The 10,754-nt window shown below is 42.1% G+C and overlaps 1 protein-coding gene across 1 annotated transcript; it reads left to right on the top strand.

The window, feature by feature from the left end:
* Positions 1–9,700: 9,700 nt before the first annotated feature.
* Positions 9,701–10,219, top strand: LOC122108733 (insulin-like growth factor-binding protein 3). The gene has a single exon (XM_042680721.1). It carries the CDS (start codon positions 9,701–9,703, stop codon positions 10,217–10,219), a length of 519 nt encoding a protein of 172 aa, XP_042536655.1.
* The last annotated feature ends 535 nt before the right edge of the window (positions 10,220–10,754 follow it).

Here is a 10,754-nt window from a genome sequence, read left to right as displayed (position 1 = left end):
CTCTTTGAGTGTTCTCAACCTATTCATGCATTTCTGTATCAATCTTTGAGTAGCTTCCTCATGCTCATGAGATTACTGTATTGATCTTTGGTTTGCTTCCTCTATCTCCCTATCATGTTCACACTGAGTCCTTTGCAGGTTTTCTATCTGTTCATTCACCATGTTTCCAAGTAATATTTATTGAGCTTTTGGGGAACTCTCCTCTGGAATACTGGTTATCATGAGTGGGAGTTGAGATACCAGGACTTTCATTTTTCTTGTGTTTTTCTGGCTTGTTCTGCCCATTTGATATGAAAGTTTTCTGCTAGAATACTTTTGAAGGCATGCATCAACCAAAGTCCTGCAGTTGCACAGGCAAAAGGACACAGATATAATCTAGTTCAACAGATACAATCTATTCAACATCAAACAACTATGGATTAATGGGCTAACAACAGCAAGGACGAATTTGGCAAACCAGAAATTATTATATTTAGGGACAAATGTGAGGAAAAATAGGATTAGAAGAATGTAGAGAGGTAAAAGGAGAGTGAATTTAACCAAGTTCTAATCTCAAAGAGGGAAATGGATTGGACAGAATAGTAGGAGAGAGAAAAAAAGACAAGAAAAAATGGGAAAAACAAATATTTAAGTTTAATAAATGAATCTTAAAAATTATCTAAGTTTAAGGTGATATTGAGAGAAGAAAAAGATACGATGAGAGGAGGGGAGGGATAGAAAGGAGACATGAAAAACTAAAAAATAAAAATTCTCAAAAATTATATAGGCCTAAAGAGATAATACTGCTATTACAGAATTTAAGGCTAAGAAGTTTTGTTTTGAGTAATAAAATTCTTGATTAATGTGTATACAATGGGGGTAAGGTCTAATATTTGACAATGGGCATATATCTGAAGATGAGCAGAACAGCAAATAAGTCACACACAAAAACAAGGAAACAGAAGAAAAATGAAAAGAATGAAAAAGAAAAAAAAAGATAAAAAGACCAAAAGGTCAGTAGAGATTTAAACAAAGCACACTCACACACACATACACCTAAAATAAAAATTAGGAGGGGAGAAAAAAATGAATAGAAAACAATTTTTTTAAAAAATTAAAAATCAAAAAAGGTACCAAAAAGAGTTCTTTTTTTTTGCGGGGGGGGGGGGGGGGAAGTAGATGGGAAGAACCTGTATCACCCTGTGTCTGTAACCAGTCTCTTGGTGGAGTCTTTAGTCTGCTTGTGGTGTTTGGTTTGCCTGTGGCTTGATTGGTTTCTTAAGTCAATTTGTTGGAGCAGGCAGAAAAATGATCAGGATTTTGTGATCCTCCTCCCAGTATAGTTCAATGAGAGGGAGATCTGCTTTGAGTTTCACAAAAGAGGGAGATGGCTGTTTCCTCTAATTTGAAGATGCTGTGATGAGGCTATGTTCTGGGTAGAATTGAGGCCTTTTAGCAAATTGCAGCTTTTCCCTGAGGGGTAACTTCTGAGACACTCACAGAGCCCAGCCTAGAGCCATTATCAGGGTTTATGTTTACTGAATTTCACTTGTCTGTCTAGGCTGCTGTAGGGAGGGGCAGCCTCTGGCTCTGTTTACCCAGTGAAGAAAGTCACTCCCCTCGGGGCAGAGCTTTGTCTGCCTGGGCTGGGTGATTTTTCCCAGGGAGGAGCTGAGCCTGGCAGGTCAGGTCAGGTGCCTGAGACCTCCTAAATGACTCTTTTGTTTTTTTTCCAAGGCCTGAGATGGAGCTTGCTGCTCAACTGGGCCTTTTCAATATCAAATATGGAGGTCTCCGGGGGTGAGGATGGTAAGGGTGGCCTTCCCTCCTCTGTTCCCTAAGAAGGAGTGAGTATGTCAGGATTCTACTCACGCTGGAGTCTTGGTTCCTGGGTTGTCTCTGGTCTGTGATATGCAGGATGAAGATATCTGCTACTTATCAGTTCTTTCTGGTTTTAAGTAGAATCCGGTCACCTGCTGTGTCTGGCACCATTGTCCCAGACTCTGTGTTGTTCTTTTGGCGGCTAGGCTGCTGCCGTTGCCGCCACCACCACAGCTGCAGCTAATGGCAAGTGCTCAGATCTGTCTCCTTGTCTGGATTTTCCCTCTCTGCCCAAACTGTACTGTGATGGCACACTTGGTCATTCTCTGACCTAGGACTCTTCAGTGGAACACTACAACTATTTTCTATGTGAGAGCTTGTTTAGCCTCTAGCTTCTCCTCCTCCATCCTCCCCTAAAGTAATCTGTTGTTGCTTTTTAAAAAACTGGTGACAGTTTCTCATGCCTGTAATCATAACAACTCAGGTGGCTGAGATCTGATAATCGAGGATTAATAACAGCCTGGATAAGAAGGTCTGTGAGACTATTATCTCATTAACTGGTTACCAAGAAACTAAAAGGGCCCTGTGGGCCAAACTAGTAGAGTGATAGCCTTGAGCACAAGAGAATAGGGATTTCAATCAGGCCCTCAGTTCAAGCTTCTCATATTAAAAAATGTTAAAAACAATTTGCCATCATTTGTAATTTCAGCATCCTCAAGTAGTGGTTTATTTAAAGCCAATTTGCATCTCAGTTTGCACGTATTTGGGTGGGGGAACTAAACTTATATAACATTTAAAAGAAAATAAATGAGCACAAGGGTACAGGTGGCTCACGCCTGTAATCCTACCTTCTCAGGAGGCTGAGAAATGAGGATGTTGGTTCAAAGCCAGTCTTGGGCAGAAAAGTTCCCATGAGACTGCTATTTCCAATTAACCACTAAAAAACAAGAAATGGCACTATGGTTTAATCTTGTATGGCAGAGTGCTAAACTTGAGCAAAGAAGCTCTGGGACAGCACCCATGCCCTGTGTTCAAGCCTATGTCTGCAGGAAAAAATAAAGATTTCAGGGTTGGGAAGGTGGCTAAGTGGTAGAGTGCTTGCCTTGCATGTATGAGCCTTTGGGTTCGATTTCTCAGTACCACATAAGCAGAAAAGCCAGAAGTGGCACTGTGGTTCAAGTGGTAAAGTGATATCCTTGAGGTGAAGAGCTGAGGGACAGTGCCCAGGCCCAGAGTTCAGGACCCATCATGGACAAAAAACGAACAAAAAAAAGAGTTCAAACAAATGATGTGCACAATAGACTATACACTAAAGATGAAAGATTAAATTAATACATTAATAATTAAAATGATGAACATTGTTCCAATTTTGTAGGTGGTGAATGTAGCAGAAAAAGTGATAAGATATAATGATTCATTTCTAACAACTTTTCCATTTTTCAAACTCATTTACTACTTTTAAACTAAAGAGGCACGTAAGTATCACTTTACAGAAAAACAAAACTGTACATGTATTTTAGCCTGAATTCCACATTTTATAATTTGCCTTTTAGATACCTTTATTTAATACTTCACATCTTTCCAGTATTTGGTTATATCAAAATTCCTCCCTTCCTTCTTTTCTTCCTTCCATTCCTTCATATTCTTTCCTCCTTTCAATCTTAGCAATTAAACTCAGGGCTTCATGAATTTTAGGTAGGTGCTCTACAAAGTGAGCCACACACCTGCTCTTTTCGCTTTAGTCACTTTTGTTTTTGTTGGTCATGTGGTTTGAACTCTGAACCTGTACACTGTCCCTGCACTCTTCAGCTCAAGGCGAGTGCTCTACTGTTTCAGCCACAGTGCCACTTCTAGTTTTCTAGTGGATTATTGAGATAGGAGTCTCACACACTTTTCTGCCTAGATTTGCTTTGAACTGGGATCTTCAGGTCTCAGCCTCCTGAGTAGCTAAGATTACAGGCATGAGCCACCTGTGCTCAGCGCTGCTGTAGCCATTTTTATGACAGGGTTTTCTGTTTATGACCAGGCCAGCATGGATCACAATCCCTCGATGACAGGGAGGGTTGTGTGTAGCAAGTCAGACACAGTGGGGAAACAACTTTCTCTGCCCATCACAGGGAGAATTTTGGAGGGTTGCATTAGAAATTTCTAGAAGTGGGTTGTGAAGAGAATTCTGCTTCCAGGAGTCTCTTTCCACTTCCCAGCATTCTAGTCCTGCCACAAAGGGTCTATGGTAGAAGGCTCAGGATGGAGAGGGCAGACTCTCATTTTCCTTGTCACCAATCTGCCCACAGCATCAATTGTTCCATCTTAACTATTTGGATGGACTTCTACCCTGATGATTTTTATGAGCATAAGAAACTTGACATCCTGAAAAAACTTACACAGTATGACAAGATCAACATGCCCTCTTCAGACTTGCTGTTCTGCTTACATATTCTTCTGGACCAGCTGGAGCAATGCATGACCCGTGAGACCAAGGAAAAGAGTAAATAGTCCTTGTTTAGATGCCTTAGAGCTTTTGAGTAGGGATGGAATCTAGGCCTCAAGGGATGGGCCTGCTTTGCCAAGAGCCCTTTGTACTACCCAGCTTGGCAAAATGTCCTTTTATGGATGTTCTATGCCGGGTAATGCCTGTTCCCTTTTTAAAAGAACTTGGACATAACCACTCATTAGAAACACCCTACCTTCTCATCAGTGTTCAGCCCAAACTCAAGTTCTACAGCTTCTCCTACTAAATCCTCATAGAAGTTTAGTCACACTTTAACTTCTAGAGTCTAATCTAAGACTCCTGTACCTATTTACATTCTTATGTTTGTGTCACTGTACAGAACTTCCTGCTGAACTCCAGATAAAGAACCCATCAGTGATGTCGCCTATTGTGACTGATGGAGATTGGAAGCCAAAACTGGACTCCAGAAAGCATGTGAACATAGAGGCTTTTTTCAATGTGTAGAAAGGCCCAACTAGGTTTTGAGTCCTGTGGACATCCCACTGGTTCTGAACTCCACATGTGATGTAGGTGTACCTGCACATACCACCAAGGAAGAAGATGATCCAGAATGTCTTCCATTGATGCTCACAATTCACCTAGATCACATCCAAACCAGTAAAAAATGTTTTGGTCCTGGAGTGCAGGGTAAATATGTGCTAATGGAAAATGACCCCAGTCTATGTTCAAGAAAACCAATAAGTTAGATCCAAAGTCTAGATTCAGTTGAGGAAAGGGAATCTGTCCTCACAGAATATCCAGACCAATCTGTCCTTCTGCTGGGGATCCAATTTCCAATTGAGAAATAAGATCTGTCCCTCCATAGACTCGGGAAGAAAATACTGCCTTTAATGAGGAAGTAGATCCTTTTGAGGACTCTGAGGCAGAATTTGTGTCTGAAGCCAACTTAGAAGACAATCCAGATTTAGAGATTGCTTCCCCCCTTCTTTAGAAAATCGTTATATTTCTTTTTGGTCCTGATTGTTGTAAAATGATCATTCTAGTTATTTTTCTAAAGTTATTAAAATGTCAGTGTTTATGTTATATTATATAATTCATGAGCCTTAAATGTGTTTTTTTTTCAACCTACAATGTAAAGCACCATGCACATGTGTTCTGTGTGTGGGAAAACAGAGTGACAGTGGGATGAACAAGAGAGCCTATTGGATATAAAGGGAATGGTTAAATGCACAGGGAGTTGCAAGGAAGCCAGGCCATGCCTGCATGGGGTGATAAGGTGGCTAAAAAAGATCTAGGACATACCAGATCAGATGACCTAGAAAGCTGTTCTGTCAATTGGGACAAATGCCACAATACTTATAGTGGTATGTGGGACTTTCTTCCAACAGTGAGTTCAAGTCTGTATACATATTCATTGTGCTTTGGGAAATATTGAAGAAAAATATGGCTCCATTAACATAAAAATTCTACTTAGGGCTGAATATATTTGACAAAATACATAAGAAATATCGACACTGGAAAGTATAAGCCATCATCAATAGAAGAAAGAAGGCTTATATAGATCGACAAACACAAAATCAGGGAGCAATTAAATCAGTTATATGGAAATACATGTTATATTCATTACATTTTATATAGTATATTATATGATATGTAAGATCAAATATGATTTTTCATACTACAAGGGCTTTTAACTTTTTCAATCTTAAGTATTTTTTCACATAATATTAGTGTAAAATATTATTGGGGAAAGTGGTAATATAACTTTGATTATAATTATATGAATATATATTTTTGTGTTTCTAGATATAACACTGATTATAAATAGATGGATAAATAAAAACATATATTTGTATATCTGTCTATGAGGTGAATATAATGAAACAGGCTACACGATGTATAAAAAGGCAGTTATGAGTTAGTATATGAGACTCAGGCCTGTAATCCTAGTGATGTGGGAAGCTGGGTTCTGAGTTTTAGTTTCTCTTACCCCCATGCCATTAGATTTTCAGAGAAGACCTGGTCCCTCGAGTGTAGCCAAGCGACACGTATGCAGTAGGATCACATTCTGTGACCCCAGAGGAAAGTCAGTAGAAGTCAGGACAAGCCTCTTATGCTATGACAGTCTACTCAGTTCCTGTGACAAGATGGCCATCTGTAGAACATCAGATGGAAAGTTGGCATTCCCTCCCAAAATGTTTTTGACTATCCTGAATTAAACCTTATTTCCCTTCCCAAGTTGCAAACACATAGAAATATGCCAAGGGCTCAAGAGAGATGGACAAAGACTTACAAATACATAAAATTATATACTTTTTTTTGGGTCCGGTTGTCAGCTTGAACTCTGGGCCTGGGTGCTATCCATCAGCTCTTCAGCTCAAGGCTAGCGCTCTACCACTTGAGCCACAAGGCCACTTCCAGCTTATTTTCTTTTTACTTATGTGGTTCTGAGGAATCGAACTCAGAGCCTCATGCATGCAAGGCAAGCACTCTACCACTAACCACCTTCCCAGCCCCAAAATTATATACTTTGTTTCAGTAATTCAATGACAAATCATCAAAGGCATATCTTGAATTTTCTTTTTTTAATGGAAATGGGAATATACACTGAGTGCATTAGGGAGTAAGTGACAGTTAGGATGCTGAGTTGTGGAATTGACTCCTGGGCATGGGAGACACTTGCCTTGGAGAACTTGTGTGGAGATGCGTCTCCGCACACAGTTTCACAAAACAATGCCCATAACTTGTATGATGTCATAGCCATCTTTCCATAGCAGCAAATAGGTGTCAGGCACTGATCTTGCTCTGAGGCGGACTCAGCAACACAGAAAGGCACAAAGAATGAGAGGGAATGACTGCTAGCCACCAGACGTCAGCTTCAAGAGCCGTCTTGACCAGAAGCTAAGATAAATTGAGCTGGAGAAGGCTGATCCCTATGCAAGGCTCCTGAGCACTAAGGACCAGGCACTGTTATAGGTGTTGGAGAAACAAGTGAATGTGGCTCTCTCCTCATCAATTTCATGCTGAAAAGAAAACCAGAAATCATAATGATAATTTTTATAAATCAGAGACATGACATTGGTAGTTTTGTGGCAACAACTTCACAGCGGTTATGTGAGGAGATATTCCTGAGGTGGAGATAGTTAACCTGAGAGCCATCATCCATGCAATTAACTAGAAGCAGGTACTCCAGGCAGTAAGAGCAGCAAGTACATCCCTCATTGATGGGAAAGGATGTAACTTGCTTCAGAAAAGGAATACATCACTGACGTGCTTGCTTGTGAAGTAAGAATAAAAAGGTACAATGAAGAAAAAAAGATCAGACATGAAGATCTGAATAAATTATATAGATATTGGATGCTGCGAGTTACAAGAAGAAAAATTCTGATGTTATTCTAAATCTGAAATAACCCACTGGAACCAAAATGCTCACATAGTACCTAGACACATCTGATTCACCTAGAGAATACTTTTAAAATGTGATTCTAGCCAGGTTCTGGTGGCTCACAACTGGAATGCGAGCTACTCGGGAGGCCGATACCTGAGGATCACGTTTGAAGCAAGCCCAAAGAGGAAATTTGGAAATACTCATCTCCAATTAACCACCAAAATTATGGACTTGAAGCTGTGCTTCAACTGGTAGAGCACTAGCCTTGAGAAAAAATTAAAGGACAGCACCCAGGCTCTAGGTTCAAATCCCTGGACTTCACAAAACAAAAAGTCAACAAATAAAATTTGGTGCTCAGTCGATCATCACTTAGCATTCTACTTCAATGTATTTAGTATGAGCCTAGGAAGTTACATCTTTAGCAAATGCTCTCCCCTCATATTCTGCTTCATTACCAGTATTCAAACCCCTGGCATTACCAAAGTCTCCTCCCAGTTAGCATAGCAGTCTACCACTGGGAATTAATAGATATATTTTTATTAATCATAATCTAGCCACACACATCAAATGAGTAGTAGCCACATTCCACTATTCTGAATGTTTTTTCTCCCCCTTTGAGTTAATAAACCTTACCATTAAAAACTATAGAATACTTATTAAATTAAGTCAACAGTCATCATTCTTCCACCCAATCTTGTAACCTAATTTATGTGGTTTTTTTTGTTTCTTTGATGTTGGTGCCCTGTATCTTGTATGTACATTTCTCTAGCTTTGGGAGGTGAAGGGAAAAAACCAAATGCTTAACTAGGGATAAAGTTGGACCCATTTTAACAATGAGATCAAGACACTATGTTCAAAAACGAACTTTACAATTTAGGCAGGGAGTGGGAAGGAGGGATGGAAAGAAGTAGTTGTGGAGGTGGAAGGGTAGGGATGGTAGGGGAAAAACAAAGGAGGAAGTATCAATGCTTGAGAGGAAATGAACTCATTACCTACCTTATGTAACTGCCATCCCTTTGTACATTATTTTTACAAAAAAAACGTATTAAAAAAGATGAAAAGACCCAGAAATAAAACTACATACTTACAATCATCTGATATTCGACAAAAGAGTGAAAGATGTAATGTGGAAAAAACATAGCCTTGCCGGGTGACTGTGGCTCATGCCTTTAATCTAGCTAATCAGAAGGCTGAGATCTGAGAATGGTTGTTGAAAGCCAGCAGGGCCAGGGAAGTCGATGAGACTCTTAGCTCCAATAAACCACAAGAAAATGGGAAGTGGAACTGTGGTTCAAGTACTAGCCTGGAGATGAAATGCTGAGGGGTAGCTCCGAGGCCGAGGGTTCATGACCGACACACGCAGACACAGACACAGACACACAGACAGACAGACAGACAGACACACACACACACACACACACACACCCCACACATACACAGACATCATAGCCTCTTCAACTATTGGTGTTGGGAAAACTGGACATCAATAGCCAGAAAACTGGAAGTGGATCTCTGCTTGCACTAACATCAACTCAAAATGGATTAACTACATTAAAATCAGCCAAACTACTCTAAGACAGAAAAAGGGTGACATTAGAACTTATAGGTACTGAGGTGGAAGCTGGGCAGCTGCACGCCGAGCACCGGTAGTTGCGCTCCAGATCCTGCAATCTCACACTGCGTGCCTCGACCCAGTAACTGCTTACTCCAGTTGGCCCCTGCAATGGGCGCCATGCTTCCTGCGGCGCCCGGTGCTCAGGGCAGCTCTACTCACCGCCCTGGCCCTGCTCCTCAGGCCACCGGTGACGAGGGTCCCATCTTGCAATGCGAGCATTGTGATGGGATCGCGCTGGCCCAGTGCGAGCCTCTGCCTGCAGTGCCTGCGTGTGCCGAGCTGGTGCGCGAGCCAGGCTGTGGCAGCTGCCTGACATGTGCTCTGCGGGAGGGCCAGCCTTGAGGTGTCTACACAGAACTCTGCAGCTAGGGGCTCAGCTGCCAGCTGCCACCAACCGAGCCACGCCCACTGCAGGCGCTGCTGGATGGCCGCGGGTTCTGCGCCAATGCCAGCGTCCTGGCCGGCTGAGCGCCTACCTGCTGCTGGCGCCCTCTGCCTCAGTGAGTCAGAGGAGGACCTAGGCATGGGGAGCTTGGAGAGCCATGCCCCTCCCAGCACACATAGGGTGCCTGACTCCAAGTTCCATTCCATTCACGCGAAGCTGGACACCATCAAGAAAGGTCACACAAAGGACAGCCAGCACTACAAAGTCGACTATGAGTCCCAGAGCACGGACACCCAGACCTTCTCCTCGGAGTCCAAACTGGAGATAGAATATGGTCCCTTCCTTAGAGAGATGCAAGACACCTTGAATCACCTGAAGTTCCCCAATGTGCTGAGTCCCAGGGGTGTGCACATCCCCAACTACGACAAGAAAGGATTTTATAAGAAGAAGCAGTGTCGCCCCTCCAAAGGCAGAAAGCGTGGCATCTGTTGGTGCGTGGACAAGTATGGTCAGCCCCTCCCAGGCTTCGACAGCAAGGGCACGGACGACTTGCACTGCCTCGGCATGCATAGCCAGTAGACCCCACTGCATCAGTTAAATTAGAGCTCCAATACGCCTTACTTTACACAAAAGACTGCCACGGACAGAACAGTACCTGCCTACAGCCTCCACTTACATTACTTTTTGTGATGACCTGGTTTTTTGTGTGTTTTTTAAAGAAAACCAAAGTTTAGACAGAGATTTTAGAAATGTCTATTGCTCCTTTAAATGGTAAACTTGAGCATCTTTCCACTTTTCAGTAGTCAGAAAAGAAAATTAATTTCTCTGTTGCTTTCTGTAAAAATAACTGATTCTCCTGCCCAAAGCAGCGGACTTGATCCCCTTCTAGAAACCTCTCCACATCTGCCCATTGGAACAGCTGACCTTCTGCCTCCCTCACTTCAGTGGCTATTGTGGAAGACACCTCCTCATTGCCCTCCACACTGCTCAGGCCTCATGGAGAACAGGAAGGTCAGAAACTCAAATCACCTGGACATCTCTACCATACATGAGACCCCTGGGCCTCCTGATACTATCTTTGATTCCAAGCCATGGACCCCTGGGCTGCAAAGCT

The sequence above is a fragment of the Dipodomys spectabilis genome, unplaced genomic scaffold (assembly GCF_019054845.1).
Source record: "Dipodomys spectabilis isolate Male_0828 unplaced genomic scaffold, ASM1905484v1 ptg000065l, whole genome shotgun sequence".
NCBI classification, from domain to species: Eukaryota; Metazoa; Chordata; class Mammalia; order Rodentia; family Heteromyidae; genus Dipodomys; species Dipodomys spectabilis.
Note: the sequence above shows the minus strand (reverse complement) of the source record. Positions and strands in the feature narration are given on the sequence as shown.

What these genes read in the sequence shown, in the direction of transcription:
- LOC122108733 (XM_042680721.1), top strand. Translation starts at nt 9,701, where the DNA reads ATGCCAGCGTCCTGGCCGGCTGAGCGCCTACCTGCTGCTGGCGCCCTC.